At 42.8% G+C, this 20776-nt stretch overlaps 1 protein-coding gene and 1 non-coding gene across 8 annotated transcripts in view; both read left to right on the top strand.

Moving 5' to 3' along the window:
* DYM (dymeclin) overlaps positions 1–20776 on the top strand; it is a 350029-nt gene that overhangs the window by 12193 nt on the left and 317060 nt on the right. For 5 of the 7 annotated variants that reach the window (XM_042962563.1, XM_015536853.2, XM_042962567.1 and 2 more), the window contains one exon: positions 16130–16321. In XM_042962563.1, the coding sequence (XP_042818497.1) occupies positions 16182–16321 (140 nt within the window). In that variant the 5' untranslated portion in view covers positions 16130–16181. Of the gene's footprint in view, positions 1–1082; positions 1106–14223; positions 14324–16129; positions 16322–20776 lie in introns of those variants that run through there. The other 2 variants (XM_042962565.1, XM_042962564.1) reach the window with 2 other exon arrangements.
* On the top strand, positions 13802–13908 carry LOC122232884. The gene has a single exon (XR_006210279.1). It is a non-coding gene; the product is annotated as a U6 spliceosomal RNA (small nuclear RNA).

The following is a 20776-nucleotide window of genomic DNA, read 5'->3' as shown; positions in this document are numbered from 1 at the left end:
ATTTGTTTTTTTAAGTTTATTTTGAGAGAGGAGAGTGTGCACAAGGTCACATGCGTGCGCAAGTGGGGGCGGGGCAGAAAGAGAGGGAGAGAGAAAATCCCAAGCAGGCTCTGCACTGTGAGCACAGAGCCGGACGTGGGGCTCATCTCATGAACCATGAGAATGACCCCGGGCTGAAATCAAGAGTTGGACGCTTAACCAGCTGAGCCATCCGGGCACCCCTGAAATGTTGTGTTTTAAATTTGCTGACTCTCCTGATCGTTGCTTTCGTGAACCAGGAGCGCTCCGTGGTAGGGCATGTGAGGCTGTGCGTAGCTGGTAATGTCTTCCTACGTGGTGTTCCAGTGCAAGCGTGATGCTGTTACCCAACAGACGTGATGCTTCCCCATCTCATCAGGTTTAAAAAAACGAGGGGCGCCTGGGTGGCGCAGTCGGTTAAGCGTCCGACTTCAGCCAGGTCACGATCTCACGGTCCGTGAGTTCGAGCCCCGCGTCGGGCTCTGGGCTGATGGCTCGGAGCCTGGAGCCTGTTTCCGATTCTGTGTCTCCCTCTCTCTCTGCCCCTCCCCCGTTCATGCTCTGTCTCTCTCTGTCCCAAAAATAAAATAAACGTTGAAAAAAATATTTAAAAAAAAAAAAAAAAAGATCTCTGCTCTGCTATAAAAGCATGACGTCAAAGTCTGCTTTCTTCTTTTCTTGTTTTGACATGATGTATATCCAGTGGTAGTGAGTGTCACAATAGGCAGGGTACTTGCAGCGCTGACTTCTAACTGTTATTGAGATTTGTAGTGTGGGCAGCAGCGGTATAAGGGGATGAAGGCGTCGTCACATGCGGTCTGGGTAGTAACTATGCAGTTCTGCTGTTGTCACAAAAACAGCTACAGGCAACATGTGAACAAGTGAGTGTTGCAGTGTTCCACTAGAACTCTCATAACGTCCACATGTCACAACATATTCTTTTGTTTTTGTTTTTCATTCGCTTAAAAATGTAAAAATCATTCTTCAGGCAGCAGGCTGGACCTGGCTCCTTGGGTCGTAATTTGCTAACCCACGATCTATGTGACGAGAACGTAGAAATACCACCTTAGGCTGTGGTGAGGAACAGGTGAGTTAATATGTAGAAAGCACTTTGAATAGTGCCTGGGGGACGTGGGGGGGGTGGGAACACCTGGGTGGCTCGGTTGGTTAAGCCTCATAGTCTTGATTTCAGCTCAGGGCATATTCTCATGGTTCGTGAGTTCGAGCCCCACGTTGGGCTCTGTGCTGACAGCACGGAGTCTGCTGGGGGTTCTGTCTCTCCCTCTCTCTCTGCTCCTCCTCTGTTCACTCATTCACTCTCTCAAAATAAGCTTAAAAAAACTGAATAGTGCCTGGGGATATAGCAGGTGCTAAGTAAATATTTGCGTTCATTATTGTTACTGTTTACTCTCTCTGAGGCTATTTTAGTTTTTAATTTTTTCTTAGAATCATCTGTGTTCCAATTCCTTTCTTTGGTTGATTTTGGTTTCTTTATTTTGTGTCGGAGGCATTCCTCACGAGTCTAATCATTTTACACTGGGGCTTCCTCAGTTCTGCTGGTTGTTAGTACCCCTCTGTCACCTTTCCATCTTCCACATCTCTTCTGATCTTTGTGAGCTTAATCTTTTTATTTTCGTTACTCTCATTTCACAGGAGTGGAATACCCCACTGTACTTAATATAGCACTTGGAACATAGTGACCTTTTGGAGAATGTTCCATTACTTGGTGGACCAAAGGCATCTGTGTGTTTAACATGTCCTTTGGCCAGTGACTGTTGTCCACTATTTCTCTCGTCTCCTGTTTCAACCATGAGGTTTTGTCTTAAAGTCTTGAGTACAGGGGCGCCTGGGTAGCTTAGTCTGTTAAGCGTCTGACTCTTGATTTCTGCCTAGATCATGGGGTGTGAGATCAAGCCATGAGTTGGGCTCCATGCTGAGCTAGCACAGAGCCTGCTTAAGATTCTCTCTCTTCCTCTCCCCCTCTTCCCTGCTCCCTCTCTCTCAAAAACAAAACAAAACAAAACATGTTTCTCTTAAAAACTCTCATACAAATGAGGGGGCATGTGTATTTTTTTTTTCTTTCTCAGGAAGCAGGTGATTCTGGAATATAGCTTATGATTAATGGATTTTCAGCTTAAGTTGGGATAAAGTACACTGTGGTATCATTTACATATTTTGAGGGTGTTAGGACAGAATTTGGTTATGGATTTTTCAGATCCACTAACGTTTATTTTCCATTTAAGGCACATTAAATCAGGAGACCGCGAGTCAGTACGCATAAAAGAAGAGACATAATTTTACGTATATATCAAATGTTTCATGAATTAAAAACAGAATATTGAGCATATCATTTCTTGTTCAGAGTATCATTTTTGACCATGGTGGTAAAATTGACTCGGGGAAATAATTGGCCGGAGAAGTTAAATAGCAGTATGAGAGTCAGACAGCAAAACCAGGTATTACCGGAAGGATAGTTAAATTCCAAATGATAGTGAAGATAGTGTGTTTTAGGATTACAGAGGAAAGAGAGGGCTCATTCTGTGGTTAGGGTCAAAGGGGCTGGGGATCGGGGGTGGTGGTCGAAGGCAGGCGTGAATGGCATGAACAGAGGTGTAGATGGGCATGCTAGCTGTTGACAAGAACACTTGCCTCTACTTTGGTTTGTTTGTTTTTTTTTTTAAGTTTATTTCCCTATTTTGAGAGAGAGAGTGTGTGTGCTTACACATGCTGGCATGAGCAGAGGGAGGCGCAGAGAGAAGGGAGAGAGAGAATCCCAAGCAGGTTTTGTACTGTCGGTGCGGAGCCTGACTCAGGGCTCGAACTCACAAACCAACCATGAGATCGTGACCTGAGCTGAAACCAAAAACTAGAAACTTACCGACTGAGCCATCCAGGCACCCTGCTCCACAACCCCCTGCCCCCCGCCCCACCTTTTTTTTTTTTTTTTTTTTTTTTTTTAGCTAGGAGAGCGCATGAATGGGGAGAGGGGCAGAGGGGGAGAGAGAATCCCAAGCAGGCTCCATGCTTAGCTCTGAACCCAACGTGGGGCTTGATCCCACAACCCTGGGATCATGACCTGGACCAAAATCAAGAGTCAGATGCTCAACCAACTGAGCCACCCAGGCTCATAAAATCATAAAATTTTACGAAGCAGCTCCTGCTGCCCCCCCATGCTAGGTCAGCTTCTGTAATCCCACATGATCGAGTGTAACAGTATCCAAATTTGTTTGCTTCCCGCCTCTTCGCCTGGATTCACCCTGCACAGGCCACCACCGTATTAATCCTCAACAGGTCATTCAAGCCGGGACTGCGATTAAAACCAAAGGTTCTAGTATGAGACAGACCCTTACTTAAGTCTGTGCTGAGCGAGGGTGAATCTCCATTTTACACCACCGCATAATGGGAAAAACAGTACTTCCAACTCATAAAGTTTTCTGAGGACGAAGCAGGATGAAGCAGCATGCAAAGCACTCAGGAAGGGACCTGGGGGAGCGTGCCTAGCCAAAAAAAAAAGGTGAGATGTAATAGATCTTTAATGTGAGTGAAATTACCACTCCCGTCACTTCATGCACCAGCCCAATAACATTCAGTGATTCTTCATTACCTGAAACACAGAGTACGGTACTGGCATTCCAGACCCTCCACAGTCGGAAAGCTCGCGTTCCAACTTTATTTCCAAGTACCCTCCAAACCAGTGATTCCCAAACTTATTTAAGTACATCAAACACCCGAGGAGCATGTGATTAAAATGCAAATGCCTGTCCCTCCCCGCCCCCCCCCCCCCAGGTTCACAATGTCAGAGGAGGGCCCAGGCATCTGCATTTTCAAAAAAGCGTTCATACTAATTTGGATATAAGTAGTCTGTAACCTCAGCCTATAGATAAGTGTCATAACAAAGTACAGGCGGGGCGCCTGGGTGGCTCAGTAGGTTGCGGTTGCACATCCAACTGTTGATTTCGGCTCAGGTCATGATCCCAGGGTTGTGGGATCGAGCCCTGTGTCGGGCTCCATGCTAAGTGTGAAGCTTACCTGAAAAAAGATGATGTTAGGGCGCCTGGGTGGCTCAGTCGGTTGGTTGAGCGTTCGACTTCAGCTCAGGTCGCGATCCCACTGTTGGGGAATTCGAGCCCCACGCTGGGCTCGGGCTCGTTGCTGTCCGCGCAGAGCCCGCTTGGGATCTTCTGTCTCCCTCCCTCTGCCCTTTCCCTGCTTGCACTCTTTCTTGCAAAAATAAAATAAAATAAAACATTAAAAGAAAAAGAGAAAAGATGATACATAGAATTGTGGATGCCGCAGAAGAACCCACAGGAGTTTTTTTAATTTTTATTTTTATTGAAGTATAGTTGGCATACAATCCATGAGTTTCAGGTGTGAAACTCATGAAATCGTTTTCTTAGAGAGTATACGCCCTTAAAATTTTGATAGATACTGCCAGATATCTACACACTAAAAGGGTGCCTGTTTCCTATTGCCTTGTGCTGCTATCAAGGTTTGTTTTTTTTTTAACCTTTACTAATACGATGGGTCGAAATAATACCATGTTGTTATAATTAGCATATTTTATTACTAATTTATACTGAAGATGTTTTTATATATTTATTGTTTGCGGGGCCTTGGCTGTTTCAACAGGTTGTTTTTTGGTGTTGGGGTTTATGTTTTTATTTGAGTAATTTCTCTTCAGCAGTGTGCTGCAGATTGATTGGAAATGGGGAAGAAAGGTAAAGCCTGATTCATGCCTCTCAGAAGTAATCGACCTCAGGAGACAGGTCATAGATACTACAGAAAGTTTCAAGATAGTTTTTACATAGTGGGAACTTTATGGGGGTAGCGGGAAGTTGAGAGGGGAAACTGATCTGGGGAGGGAGGATGGCATCCGTTTTTATGTGTGAAGCTCAAGTTCTTGACTACATGGCATTAACGACGGGTCCTTTAAAAGGTTTATTACTGGAAGCATTAGTGATAGCACACTTTATTTATTTATTTATTTTTTACATTTATTTATTAAAAAAATTTTTTTTTTTAATGTTTATTTTTGAGACAGAGAGAGACAGAGCATGAACGGGGGAGGGTCAGAGAGAGGGAGACACAGAATCTGAAACAGGCTCCAGGCTCTGAGCTGTCAGCGCAGAGCCCGACGCGGGGCTTGAACTCATGGACCGCGAGATCATGACCTGAGCCGAAGTTGGCCGCTTAACCGACTGAGCCACCCAGGCACCCCAACATTTATTTATTTTTGAGAGAGCAAGACAGAGCACAAGCGGGGGAGAGGCAGAGGGAGAGGGAGACACAGAATCTGAAGCAGGCTCCAGGCTCTGAGCTGTCAGCATGGATCCTGATGTGAGGTTCAAACTCACTTACCACGAGATCGGGACCTGGGCCGAAGTCGGACACTTAACCACCCAGGTGCCCCAGCACACATTTCATTTCTAGTCTAGACTTAGGTAAGGAGCATGGTTATCCACAAAATTACTGATTATATATACAGTTATATATTCTTGAATTAAAAACAACTGTAAGTATTTTAGGGTTACAGACAGAACTGGCACTCGGGTCAGAGGTTGGGAGTAGAAGCCACGAGTGAAACCAGGAGATAGGCTCTGTTCCTGACAGATTGAGAGAAGGCAGGGCCGAAAGCCCAGGAAGCCTGGTGCCCAGCCAGAGGGAAAAGCAACAGGGCCCTTAGGAGCTGAGGTGATTGGATAGTGGGTTTTTCAAGTTCCGTTTTATTCTGGGTTTCACTGATAAGGGTCTCACTGATAAAGTTCCAAATAAATTGTGTTCAGTTCAGGTGGTGTGTGTGTATGTGTTTGTGTTTGGAATTCTTGGCATGAATCGTTGCAGAGGAGAGACCATTGGGCCTCAGTTTTCTACTTTGCTTTCTGTGAGGGTTGGGAGCAGGTGGAACTTTCTGGCAAGAATCTCCAGTGGCTAGTTGTCTTGCTTGGCTGCCCTTGTTCCTCCTGGGCCTTCCAGCTGCCTGAGGCCTGGCCTTGGGCGCCACCTTCACTGTTCTCGGCAGATAGTACTTACTGTTGCTCCCTGGGGGAGTGAGGGCAAAGGTGACAGGCTGGGTGTCCAGTCATCCCGGTCAGTTGTCCCTGGGCTCCGGCATTTTTCTGGCCTTCTGCTTCCGGACTGGAGTTGCTGTTTATACTCTTGCTGCCCTTGATCAGAGGCTCTTCTGCCTGCCTTGGAATGCCGCTTCCCTTCTCAGTCCATCTCCGGCTGTTTTCCAGTTTCCGGGGATGCCTCACAACTTCTGGTCTCCTGTGACATTCTGAGTATGGCCGTGGCATTACTGACAATTAAGCTTTTTTTTTTTTTTTTTTTTTTTTAAATATTCTGTTCAGTCTTTCCTGAGAAGCTTATAGGCTTGATTCATATTGTTGTTTTAGAAGGGTTTCATAGTGGTCCTGGATTGAACTGACTTTAATACTTTGTGGCCTATCCTCGCAGCTTTGAAAATAAAATTTATTTGCTATAAATCAATAAAAAATAGGCAAAGGAGAAGAACAGGCGATGGCCTCTTTCACAGCAAAAGAAATGCAAACTAAAATCATACTGAAAAACTTTTCTGTCTCAGCCGTTGGCAGGGATCAGAAAGTTTGATGAGACGGTGGTGGCCGTGCTGTGGAGAACAGGTGTGGAGGTGAGCGGGGTGCAGGCTGGCAACCTCTGAAGAGGGCAGCTAAGCGGTACACGGGAGGAAAAGAAGTCCCCCCTCCACCCATCTGAGTTCATAGACCCTTGTCACGGAAGACAGGTTAACAGGAGAAAACAAGTAGAAGTTTATTAACGTGTGTACCTCATGTATACATGGGAGATACTGAGGGAAAAATGAGCACTTCTCTGAGGTGGCGTAGATTTCAGACTCAAATACCGTCTTAGGGGGGACAGAGGAGGGGAGGTGTGGGTCTCTTAGGGGCTTGTAAATGGTTTCTAGGAAAGAGGAATGAGCCCTTAGAAGAACAGACGAGAGGTGCATTAGTTTGGGACAGTGTGTCTGGTGTGGTGTCCACTTCTGGTCTTCCCTGTGATGAGTTACCTGGTTGGCGAAACTCTCTGGGGAGGGATTTATAATAATGAAGTTCTTTTGGAGGAACGGTCCTTAGGCAGATAGACAGCTTCGTCCTGCATTTGTTAGTTTTCACATGCCTGTGGCTCAAAATCATCAAAATGCCAAAGTGGCATTTTTAAATATTTCATTGAGACATATTCAGGAGTCTCAGGGATGATTAATTATTAGAGTATTATAATTCTGTTATTAGAATTGGAAAGCTTTGATAAAAAAGAAGTAGGTAGTTGAGGATGACATCTGCTGTGTATTCCTCAGAATTATACAGTTAACAGGAACTCCCTGATGGACCCAAATGCATGACTTCTTTTGCTTTTATTGAAAAAGTTTGGTTTTGAGTAAGACTTGAAATAATTTATCTGGGGAAAGTAGTCTGTGTAATAAAAGAGTGTTCCAAGCCACCAAGTAAAATAATTGTGAGCTCTTAATATCTCATCATGTGATGTTATAGGTGATGAAGTAACGTAATATGTAAAAATAAACCTAGTAGTTGTGATAGAAAGTACCTGTAAGACTTGCTGGCACCTTTCTTGGGCACGTGGGTTAGACTTTGAAAGGGTTTGGCTTTTTTTTTTTTTTTTTTTTTTACCCGATTAAAAAAAAAAAAGCCTTTATTTTGTAATGATTATAGACTCGTAAGTTGCAAAAATAATGTGGAGAAATCCCAAGTACCTTTCCCTCAGCTTTCCTCAGTGTTAATATAAGGATTGTACATTATCCATTCCAGGAAGTTCATATTGGCCCAAAATAATAGACGGTGGGCTGCACTTGGGTTCTTCAGGCTTTACGTTCTTTTTCCCTTGTGTGTGTGTAGCTCTGTGAAATTTTATCACATGCATAGATTCGTGCAGCCATCACCACCACTGCCGCAGTCAAGATACAGAATTTTTCCATTCCCACAAATGAACTTCCTCAGGCTGCCCTTTTATGGTCACCTTCTGCCCCCTCCACGCCCTGGCAGGCCAATGATCTGTGCTTCCCCACTAGTTTTGTCATCTTGAGCGTTACATAAATAGAGTCACGGTGCGTAACCTCTTTGTTTGCCAAAACTCTTTTTCAATAACAAATTACAAGCATACAGAAAAGTAGAGAGAACAGTACAACACAATATAAACGCCTGTTCCTTCTGTCCGGATTTAATAATTGTTAATAGCTTGCCATGTTTGCTTTGTCTGTATTTTGTTCTGAAACCGTTTGAAAGTTAAGTTGCAGAAAAGATTACTCTTTACCACTAAATGTTCAAGCACACATCTCCTGAGAATTAGGTCATTTTTCTGCTTACACTCTCATTATCTCACTTATGTCCATATGATATCTTCTGTTCAGTCCATATCCAGTTGGGTCTCAAGATTGTCTTTTATAATGGTTTTTTCTCTTTACAAATCTGGGTTCGTTGAAGATTCGTGTATACATTTGGTTGTTACAATATCCCTTCAGTCTCCTCCAGTTGAGAGAAGCCCCCAACCCCATGCACAGGGTGGTGGTTCTTTACAACGAATGTCGTGTATTCTGCATTTGTCAGAATATTGCCGCATGTGGTCATCTCAGTCGTTTCTTTATTCTCAAGCTTCTTGGTTTTGAGCGCTCAAAAGCGCTTCTTTTAAATTTGTTAGGATGTTGTAAGGCCCAGAATGTGGTCTGTTTTGGTGACTATTCAGTGTGAACTGGAGGGCAATGTGTATTCCGCTGTTGTTGGATGAAGTAGGCCGTAGATGTCAGATCCGGTTGATTGATGGTGGTGTATAGATCCGTCAGGTCCTTACTGATTTTATTCCCCGCTGGGTCTGAACATTTCCGAGAGAGGTGTGCTCAGGTCTTCGTTCATAATCGTGGTTTACCTCTCCTTGCAGTTCTGGTAGTTTTTGCCTCCGTATTCTGACGCTGTTGTGTTAGGCGGTACACGTTAAGATTAGGTCTTCTTTGAGGGGCGCCTGGGTGGCTCAGTCGGTTGAGCGTCCGACTTGGGCTCAGGTCACGATCTCACAGTTCGTGAGTTCGAGCCCCGCGTCGGGCTCTGTGCTGACAGCTCAGAGCCTGGAGCCTGCTTCACATTCTGTGTCTCCCTCTCTCTCTGCCCCTTCCCTGCTCATGCTGTGTCTCTCTCTGTCTCAAAAATAAATAAACATTAAAAAAAAATTAAAAAAAAAAGATTAGGTCTTCTTGGACAGTTGACACCTTTATCATTATGTAATGCTGTTTTGTTTTTTTTTAATCTGTGATAAGTTTCCTGGCTCTGAAGTCGACTGTGTCTAAGATTAATACAGCTTCTCCTGCTTTCTTTTGATTAGTGTTAAATGATATATCTCTCTCCATCTCTTTACTTTTAATCTGTATGTGTCTCTTATATTTAAAGTGGGTTTCTTGGGGTGCCTGGTGGCTCAGCACAGAGTCTGCTTTGGGTCCTCTGTCCCCCCTTCTCTCTGCCCCTCCCCCGTTCATGTGCGTGCACACCTTCTCTCCCCCCTAAAACAACAACAACAACAACAACAACAACAACAACAAAATATTAAACAAAATATAAAGTGTTTCTTGTAGACACATTTGGTTGGGTCTTATTTTTTGATCCACTTTGACAATCTCTTTTAATTGGCAGATGTAGGCCATTGATGTTCAGGGTGATTATTGATAAAGTTGGATTAATGTCTACCAGTGTTTGTTCCTCTTTTCTATTCACTGCCCATATTTTTGTTCCTTTTTTGGTCCTCTCTTTCTCTGCCTTTTGTGGTGCTGATGGAGTACTTACGTGAATCCCTTCTCTCTCCTTTCTTAGCGTGTCCATTGCGCTTTTTAAAACTTTTGTTTAGTGGTTGCCCTTGTGTTTGCAATACACACAGCTAACCCGAGGGCACTTTCAGACCATACCCTACCATTTCACAGGTAGCGCTAGTACCTTGCGATAACAAAGTACATCATCCTCATTCCTCTCTTCTGTTCCTTTTATCATCCCTGTTGTTCATTCACTTTTTTATAAACTAGAATCACTAAACACAGTGTGGCTCTTCTTATTTTGAGTCTGTAACTTTTGGGGATGGGCTTTGCTCCCTTATCACAATGCCCTGGAGACCTGTGCAAGTTATTGGATATATCAAAGGGTTCCTTCTTTTTATTCCATTATACGGAGGGACCTCAGTTCGCTTATTCATTCACGTGTTGAAAGAACATTTGGGTAGTTTTTTTGTGTGAACCTAAGCTTTCATTTCTCTGGGATCATACGTAGTCCCGGAATGCAACTGCCGGGTCAAATGGTATGTCTGTGTTTAACTTGGTAAGAAACTGCGTAACCGTTTGCCAGAGTTGCTGTTCCATGTAACATGCTGTTCCATGTTACGTTGCGACCGGCACTGTATGAGAGTGACACTTTCTCTGCATCCTTGGGAGCTTTGGTACTCTCAGTGTTTGTTTGTTTTTTATCTTAGCGATTCCAGTAGATGTGTACTAGCAGTATATCATTGCGCTCTTAATTTGTAGTTCCTTACTGGCTAATAATGATGGAATATCTTTTCATGTGTTTGTCATTTGCCTATCTTCTTTGGTGATGTGTTAAAATCTTCTGCATATTTTCTAATTGGACTGTTTTCTCATTGTGGAGTTTAGAGAGTTCCTTCTGTGTTCTGGGTACAAGTCCTTTGTTGGCTCTGTGACTTATAAATATTTTCTCTAAGTCTGTGGCTTTTTTTTTTTTTTTTAATTCTCTTTACAGGGTCTTGCACTGACCAAAAGTTTTTAATTTTTGTGAAGCTTAATTTGTCACCTTTTTTTTTTTATGGGCTGTGCTTTTGTGTTATGTCTAATAAGCCCCTCCTAACCCCGGGTCACAAAGATTTTCTCCCTTGTTCTCTCCTAAAAAGGGTTTTATAGACTTTTGTTTTATGTTTAGATCTGTGATTTATTTTGAGTTATTTATTTATTTATTTATTTATTTATTTATTTATTTTTTAAATGAGCTCTGTGTCCAGTGTGGGGCTTGAACTCATGACGCTGAGATCAAGAGTCACAGGCTCTACTGACTGAGCCAGCCAGGTGCCCCTATTTTGAGTTAACTTGTAAGATGCAAGGGTTTTTTGTTAGTGGCCTCTGGATTCCAGCACCATTTGTTCAAAGAATGGTCTTTGCTCTATTGAATTGCTTTTGCATTGTTGACAAAAATCAGCTGGTTGTATTCTAGTGAGTCCCTTTCTGGATTTTCTGTTTTGTTTCATTGATCTATGTGTTTATCCCTACTGTGGGTTTGAATTCAGTTCCTCTTTTCTGACCAAGCTGTGACTACTGCTTGTCAGTAAACACATAATGGTGGAAATCTGAAATTTAGATTTTGGGAGATAACTTTAATAATATAATGACATTAAATTAAACTATATCAGACAAATAGATTTCTTAAAGTTTGCTAATTGTTTGCCTCCGTAAAGAATAATTTACATTTTTGGTCACTATGAATTTAGTTATGATGGTAACTTTGTGTTTTCCATATATGTTAAAAATTTAACTATGAGTAGGTGAAGGAGCTTAAACATATTTAATTTTTAAAATCAAAGTAATACATAGACATAGTTAAAAAAAACTCAGATAATCCGATGGACGTAAAAGAAAAGGACTGCATGACCACCCTTTCCACTCCAGAGAGGGCCACACTCTAGTCTCTTAGCTGTTGTTTCTGGTTATTTATTTCCTGATTTGTAACTAATATACTTTCACTGTTATTTGCCGATTTAGTAACTAGGTATTTTCTGCTGACTTTCTGCCTATTATGGAAGATGAGAATTTCACACTCTTAAACCATCACTACTGTTTCTTTTTTAAGCATCTTCCCGATATAGTTCCCTCGCAATTTTTGGTTAAATGTTTACTTTTTCTATTGTGATGATTATGTAAATATTGATAACTGTAGAATTGAGTCATGTACTATGATTACATGACCCTTAAACAATTTTTGTTTTTTCCAAAGTGCGTAATTAAAAAATCATTTGTTTTCTGTGTAGCTGTCCTTCGTTCCTACCAGATTCTCCTACAATATTGGTAATGTGCCACAGAATAAGGTCAGACATGTCAGGTGACCTGTCGCTCTCTGGCTTGCTTCCCCCCAGAGGTCATGGGGCCGTCTCGACTCGTGTCCCAGCCTGCTGCACGTGTCTTCTCCTGGGCGTCTCTTACTCCTGTCTTGTGTTGCAGCCTTTGTTTCTTGAATTCCTTGTCTTCATTTTTCTTGGTTTATTCACTCACCTTGAAAGGGTACATCTTCCAGTACCTTCCAGAAGATGGAGCCATGGGAGGCTTTTTTGAGTTGCAGCAAGTCTAAAAATGCCTTTATTCTACCTTTATACTTAACTGGTAGCTTGGCTAGCCAAAGAATTATAGTTAAGATTGTTATTATTATTTTCTTAAATGTTTTTATTTTTGAGAGAGCGTGAGCAAGGGAGGGGCAGAGAGGACAGAGGATCTGAAGCCAGCTCTGTGCTGACTACAGCAAGCTTCATGTGGGGCTTGAACTCACAAATCGTGAGATCATGACCTGAGCCAGGTTGGATGCTTAACCAACTGATCCACCCAGGCACCCCTAAAATTATTTTTTATTAATATTTTAGAGACATTGCTTCCCTATCATTTACCTTCCAGTATTGCTGCTGAGTGATTGAGAAACCATTCTTTTAAAACAACTCTCACTCTATATTTATGGCAGGAACAGAGGGTAATAGGCCAGACCCCTGTACATACTGTCCATTTTCAGCAAGTCTAAATATTTGGCACATGTGCTTCATCCCCTTTCTATGATTTTATTTTTTATTATTTTTTTAACTTTTTTTTGTTTTTGAGAGACAGAATGTGAGCGGGGGAGGGGCAGAGAGAGAGAGAGAGAGAGAGAGAGAGAGAGAGAATCTGAAGCAGGGTCCAGGCTCTGAGCTGTCAGCACGGAGCCTGATGTGGGGCTCGAACCCACAAACCGTGAGATCATGACCTGAGCCAAAGTCGGACGCTTAACTGACCGAGCCATCTAGGCGCCCCCATCCCTTTCCCTCTGTTCCTTTCCCCTTTTCTGTTTGAGAAAGTGTTTATTGATACCACTAAAGCTCCTCTGTTCCTCTCCTGATAACATTCTGTAAAAGCATTCTTCTGAATTTGCTGTGTATTTTTCCCATGTATATTTTAATAATTTGTAGTAGGTATGAACATATCTGTGATATTGTTCGCATGTTTTAAAATCATATAAATGAAATCACACCATGTCTGTTATTCTGTAGCATTGTCTTTAGTGTGTATTTTGTCCGTGTTGGTAATTGTAGCTCTAGTTAATTCATTTTCATTAGTGTAATGTACCCCATTGTAAGATTATATTAAAACATTTCATTTTAAATGACTTAAAATGTTGGGGCGCCTGGGTGGCGCAGTCGGTTAAGCGTCCGACTTCAGCCAGGTCACGATCTCGCGGTCCGTGAGTTCGAGCCCCGCGTCAGGCTCTGGGCTGATGGCTCGGAGCCTGGAGCCTGTTTCCGATTCTGTGTCTCCCTCTCTCTCTGACCCTCCCCCGTTCATGCTCTGTCTCTCTCTGTCCCAAAAATAAATAAAAAACGTTGAAAAAAAAAAAATAAATGACTTAAAATGTCTAAAATAGCTTTGGAATTGGGTGTGACAAGTAAGGCATTTATATATTTCAGAATATTTTTATAGCATTTTCTATTGGGCTTACTAATTCCTCATTTAAGAAATTAAACCACAGCGCTGGCTTGGGCAGCGCACATACAAAAATTGGAACGATACGGAGAAGATTAGCGTGGCCCCTGTGCAAGGGTGACATGTAGATTCGTGAAGCTTCCAGATTTTTTAAAAATAAAAATAAAAAATTAAACCACAATCTAGACGTACGATTAGCTGGCTTGATATGGAGGCTTAGTTGGAGCCAGCTGGTTTTGGGGTCCCTGTCCCCTGGGTAGGGAAGAGGAAAATGCTAGGTGGTGTTGAATTCAGGGCCAGGTGACAGGAAGCCAGGTTAGTATTTCTCCCTCCTGTTCAGAAGACCGGCTGTCCGTGTGCACTGGGGGAGCCTCATCCGTTTAGGTATTTAGCTTAGTCCAGTCGCAAAGTTCCAAAGAGAATGTGGAAGGCATGCTTCCAAATTCTGATGTTGGCTTCAGTGTCTCTGTGGAGTAAGGAGGGACAGACGTAAGTAAGTCACTACCAGTGGAGGTTCTCATCCAACCGGAGTTTTCCCTTTGGACATGGTTTCCTTTCATCGCGATGGTAATTTTAGCATAGTGTAATTATTATTCGTCTTACCACCATTTTATATTGTCAGTGAGAGGCTTTCCTGAACAAATTGAGATAGAGCATGATCTAGAACTATGTCAAGCGTGGTTTGATGAAGACAGCAATTCATGCTTTAACTAAACCTTCTGCCTTCACCGTGGTCTCCCTGGGCTGCCTGGGGCACAGCTGGGCCCTACAGCACCACCGTCACTTGTCCACACCTGGCTGGAGGGGCCGGGGCTTTGGGAAGAGAAGAGCGCTTTTCCTGCAGAAGTCCCCTCCCTGGCCCCATCTGCACCCACCCTGTCTGCACATCCCCCCGCCGCCGGGGCCTGGGGTGGCCTCGGCAACAGCTGGGCCCTGAGGCCATTACCAGCTTCCGGCCTTTCCCAGAACAAGGGGGCTGGACCCTAGTGTGGTTGGCGGACACTTGCCCTGGGGGAGCCCCTTTGACTGGCGCATGAGGAAAGGGGGGCTGCCGTGGGGCCGTGAGGCTGGCCTGCTGCTCACGGATGCTCTGAGGGGCGTTTTCACCCCTGTGCTGTGAATGTCCCGAGGAACTGCCGTAAGGCCCACGTTGGGGTCAGTTTGTTCCCCCTCAGTACACACTGGAACTGCTTGTCCCTCGGGGGTCCCCACACCCCTGGCCAGTGCCTGGCCGCCTCCTGGTGCTCAGACGTCCCTGGCCGTCACTGTCACCTGATGCTGGACTCACCTCTGTGCCTTGCTGTGTCCCAGGCCTGCCGCGGTGCTGTGTGGGGCTCAGTGTGCCCTGATGACCCTGAGGACCACCAGAAGAAGCCAGAATGGTTTGCACTGTTAAAAGAACAAAAAGAAAAACAAAAAAACCTCAAGCACAACAGATGTTGCAGATGCTGATCATTTATTCGCCTAAGCTTTCCTTCAGCGTACTGCTCAGGGCATACCTGTTACTTGCTAGTCTAGACACTGGGGAGAGGAAGGTGAATAAGATAGTTCTTATTGTCAGAGAAACCAAGTGCCTCATGGTTTAGGGGAAGAAGCCTGTCAGCTAATGCTGATATGCATGACAGCACAACGAGAGGGACACTAAGTGTCAGCTTTGGAACGGGGAGCCTGTTCTCTTTCAGCACATAACTCACTTCAGGTTCCTTCTCCCCTGAGTGTAGGTAGCTGATGGCCGTCCCTTTGGCTACTTGCCCCCCTTCTGAGCACGTTCAAGGTATGCACTCTCTATCTCTTTATCACCATCATTTGTTGTAAAAGGCCTTCATTTTCAGGGGCGTCTGTGTGACACAGTCACTTAAGCGTCCGACTTCCGTTGGGGTCATGATTTCATGGAGCTCATGGGTTCGAGCCCCGTGTCGGGCTCTGTGCTGACAGCTCAGAACCTGGAGCTTGCTTCGGATTCTGTGTCTCCCTCTCTCTCTGCGCCTCCCTTGTGCTCTCTCTCCCTCTCAAATATAAATGAACATTAAAAAATAAAAGTAGCTTCATTTTCAGACAGTTGGTAAGAAGTTATCATTGTTAGGGATTTACTTTGAGACGTTTCCTAGGCAGAGCTATGCTCATTTGAAGATCTAAAGCATGGAGTTGGACTTTTGTGTGTGTGTTAGCTAAGACAGATTTTAATTTTAGCCCCTTTCTCTCCTTTGTGACTTTGTATCTGGTGTCTAATATATTTAAAAATAAAAAGAAGTGTGATTTCCTTAAGTAATTTTCTGGGTTGGGTTTTTTTTTTTTTTTTTTCCATTTAGGTCAAGGATGGGAAAAGTATGATTAATGTTGAGCAAGTTTGAAATTTCTTTTCATTCTTTGTAGATTGTCTTGCGGAAATGAAGGCTTAAGGACAAGTTATCTACCAGATTGGAAGATGGGATCGAACAGCAGCAGAATCGGTGATCTTCCTAAAAATGAGTACTTAAAAAAGTTATCGGGCACGGAATCTGTCTCTGAGAATGACCCGTTCTGGAATCAGCTCCTCTCGTTTTCTTTCCCTGCACCAACCAGCAGGTAAGAGGTTACTCGGAGATTGAAAATTCATGTAAACTTGTGTGGTGTGCCAATTCAAAAAAGAAAGTTTTTAACGTTCTTTCTGTTCATCCTCTGTCATACATGTACCCGTAGAAAATCCAAAAGGTATGGAAAGTTGGAAATAAGTTTTTCTCTTTCCTTTCTTCCACCCAGCCACCTCCCTTCCCTGGAGGTGATTCCTCATAGCAGTTTCTTTTGAATCTTCTAGAATAATACAAGGTTATTTAAGCATATATGTCTCATGTAGTTTTACAACATTGTTTAAACACAAGTGCCAGCATCCTGTACATGTCTTGCTTTTTCTGTTTTTGCTCCTATCCCTTGCTTTTTTTTCCCTACAGTTAAGTAAAATGTATTTTGTAAACGTGTGCTTATATGCAACTGTCTTATTCATTCAAGTGGCTACAGAAAATAAACTTGAAAAAAACAATGAAAAAAATGAAAAAAAACCCCAACGACCCTCTCTCTGCCCCTCCCCTGCTCACTCTCTTGTGTGTCTCTCTCTCTCTTTCTCTCTCAAAAATAAATAAACATTAAAAGAATTTTTTTTTTTTAAAATAAAGTGGTTTGAGGGGGGCGCCTGGGTGGCTCAGCTGGTTAAGCATCGACTTCAGCTCAGGTCATGATCTCACGGTTTGTGGGTTTGAGCCCCTCGTTGGGCTCTGTGCTGACAGCTCAGAGCCTGGAGCCTGCTTCAGATCTGTGTGTCCCTTTCTCTCTGTCCCTCCCCTGCTGTGCGTGAGCACGCACTCTATATCCCTCTCTCTCAAAAATAAACATTAAAAAAAAAATTAAAAAGAAAGAAAGAAATGTAACTACCAGAAGCAACGAATGCAACTTATTTAGTTCCTAATTCTAACAGACATTATAAAGCAACTGTAGAAATGTCCATATGGACTCGGTAGGAGGATTTATTGTTAATTTTGTTGGGTCTGATAATGGTGTTATGGTTATAGAAGAAAATGTCCTTATTTTACTTTAAAATACTTTGAAAAAAGTAGGTGAAGCAAATATGGAAACAGTCAGAATGGTATTAATTATGAATGGATAAGCCAAATATGGTACATTCATGCAACGGACTATCACTGAGAAATGAAAAGGAATGAGGTATTGATATATGCTGTGACATAACATTCACAGATCCCAGGGACTAGAACATCTTTAGGGGGCTGCTGTTCTGCCTGTCACACTAAACCTGTGTAGGTATTGACTATGTGGGTATTCAGTATTCTAGTCACTCTACATTATTATATGCCTATCGGTTTTTATAATAAAGTTAAAAAGGAGATCTTGGTTTTCATCTGTCAAATTGGCACAGGTCAAAGAGTCTCAAATTGCATTAAATTGACAAAAGGGTGGGGAAACAGACCTTCTTGCCCTGCTTGTAGGAGTATAAATTGACACAAGTTCATGGAACAGTGTGGCAAGGTCTGTCAAAATTATAAACACGAACGCTCTGACCCAGCAATGCTACTTTGCAGAATTTATACTAGAGATGTATTTGGACACAGGGGAAATGATGTATGCAGCATTATTTGTTATGACAGAGGTCTAAAAACAACATCCACAAATAGAAAACTGATTGAATATTTTCTGTAGATATCCTGCAGCCATTAAAATTAAAAAAAAATTGTTTATTTTTGAGAGAGAGAAAAAAACTTTTTTTTAAGTTTATTTCTTTTAAGAGACAGAGACAGCTTGAGTGGGGGAGGGGCAGGGAGAGGGGGAGGCAGAGAATCCCAAGCAGGCTCTGTGCTTGAACTCACAAAAACTGCGAGATCATGACCTGAGCCGAAATGAAGAGTCCTATGCTCAACCCATTGAGCCACTCCAGCACCCTAGTTACATTTCTTAAATGTCTTTATTTATTTATTTTTAGAGAGAGGGGGAGAGAGAGCATGAGCGGGGCAAGGGTGGAGAGAGAGGGAATCCCAAGCAGGCTCTGCGCTGACAGCTGGATCTCATGAACTGTGAGATCATGACCCGAGCGAAACCAAGAGTCAGATGCTTAACCTACTGACCCACCCAGATGCCCTTTAAATGTCTTTATAATAGACATATTCACTCTCCAGCCCCTGCCACATTTTTTCCCCCCTGTGCTATTAAATTTTTCAACAAACTGGGTGTGTTTTTCTGTAGAATGTTCCACCTTCTGGATTTACCTGATTGCTTCTCACACCTTCTGGATTTACCTGATTGCTTCTCATATCTTGTAACTCTGTGTGTGTGTGTGTGTGTGTGTGTGTTTTGTAAACTGGAAGTCAGATTTAAAGGCTTGATGCAACTTAAACAGTTTTGGTAAGGGTACTGTGTAAGTGATTCCATATACTTGATATTGTGCTACATCAGGATACAGAAACTGTGGTTTTGTATCAGTTACCGTGCTAAGATTGATTTGAGGTTTGAGTGTGTTTTAGCCTCCATTGATGACTTTGGTCTGAATCACCTGTTTCATAAGAAATTACAAAGTGGTGATATTTTTAATTTGATCCTTTCTTTTGTATTTGCTAACTGGAATTTTTCTGTAAAGAAGAACTCTCCTTCATCTTTTAAGTTATATGCAGTTTTTACTCTATGATTAAATAAGGGTGAACACTTAATTCCTTTCCTTCACCAATTTTCAGTATGAAAATAGGATAACGGTGACAAATAAGTATTTCCCCTCTCCCTCAACCCCAGGCTTGGGAGGCCTGTCTCTCTGCCTTTGGATGGTGAATTAAAAAGAAAAAAAATCTATGGATGTATGTTGTGGTCCTTATGGTTTTAATTTGCCTTTTTTTTTTTTTTTAAGTTTATTTATTTATTTTGTGAGAGAGTGTGGGCACGAGTGGGAGAGGGGCAGAGAGAGAGAGGGAGAGCAAGAATCCCAACCAGTCTCCACTCTGTCAGCAGAGCCTGACGCTTGGTTTGATCTCACAAACCATGAGATCATGATCTGAGCCGAGGTCAAGGGTCGCTTAACTGACCGAGCCTCCCAGGCACCCCCAATCTGCCTTTTTTTAATGATCAAGCGTATGTGTATTTTTATGTGTTTAAAGAGTAAGGATTATTGCTATTTCCTTTTTGTGAACTATTTATATAGTTTGGCAATAATGTTCAGTTTCTAGTTTCTGGATACAGTTGGATTGGGCCTTGGAAGTTTCACTTAGTTTACGGTTTCATGTGATAGCATGGATTAGTTGCATGTTATAGGAAGTGGGTACTTACTACTGCTTCTGAGATCCTTAGGAAGTTAAAGAAGCTGTGGCTTGGTGGGAGACGTCAAACTGAAGAGAATTATAGCATCAGCAGAGTACGAAACCGTTTTCCTTCACAATCAACAAAACTAACAGGCAGCCGACAGAATGGGAGAAGATATTTGCAAATGACCTATCGGGTCGAGGGTTAGTATCCAAAATCGATAAAGAAATTACCAAACTCAACACCCAAAAACCAAATAATGTAGTGAAGAGATTGGCAGAAGACACGAATAGACACTTTTCCAAAGACGACATCCGGATGGCCAACAGACACATGTAAAGATGCTCAGCATCACTCATCATCAGGGAAACAAATACAGATCAAAACCACAATGGAATATCACCTCACACCTGTCAGGATGGCTAAAATTAATGACTCAGGAAACAACAGATGTTGGCGAGGATGAGGAGAAAGAGGAACCCTTTTGCACTGCTGGTGGGGTGCAAACTAGTACAGCCACTCTGGAGAACAGTATGGCGGTTCCTCAAAAAATTGAAAATAAAACTACCCTCCGACCCAGCAGTGGCACTACTAGATATTTATCCAAAGAACACAGGAGTGCTGATTTGAAGGGGCACATGCACTCCAGTATTTATAACAGCACTATTGACAATAGTCGAAGTATGGAAAGATGTCCATCAACAAATGTCCAAATGTCCATCAACTGGTGGGTGGATAAAGAAGATGTGGTATGTCTATACAATGGAACACTCCTTGGTAGTCAAAAAGAATGAAATCTTGCCATTTACAACAACGTGGATGGAACTAGAGTGTATTATGTGAGCGAAATAAGTCAGTCAGAGGAGGGCAGATATCCTGTGATTTCACTCATATGTGGAATTTGAAAAACATAACAGATGACATAGCGGAAGGGAAAGAAAAATAAGATAAAAACAGAGAGGGAGGCAAACCATAAGAGACTCGTTAACTACAGAGAACAAACTGGGGGTTGGTGGGGGTGGGTGGGAGGATGGGTTAAAGGGGTGACGGGCATTAAGGCGGGCACTTGTTGGGATGAGCACTGGGTGTCCTTTGTAAGAGTTGAATCACTGGGTTCTACTCCTGAAGCCAAGACTACACTGTATGTTATCTAACTTGAATTAAAAAAAAAGAAAATGAATCTGTTTCCTTACTCCGTGAGGAGTTTCTCACTGAGTGCCACTGCTCGTGTTGAAATAAGACTTAGAGGAAAAA

This window comes from Panthera tigris, chromosome D3 (genome assembly GCF_018350195.1).
Source record: "Panthera tigris isolate Pti1 chromosome D3, P.tigris_Pti1_mat1.1, whole genome shotgun sequence".
NCBI classification, from domain to species: Eukaryota; Metazoa; Chordata; class Mammalia; order Carnivora; family Felidae; genus Panthera; species Panthera tigris.
This window is presented reverse-complemented; position numbering and strand designations above follow the sequence as displayed.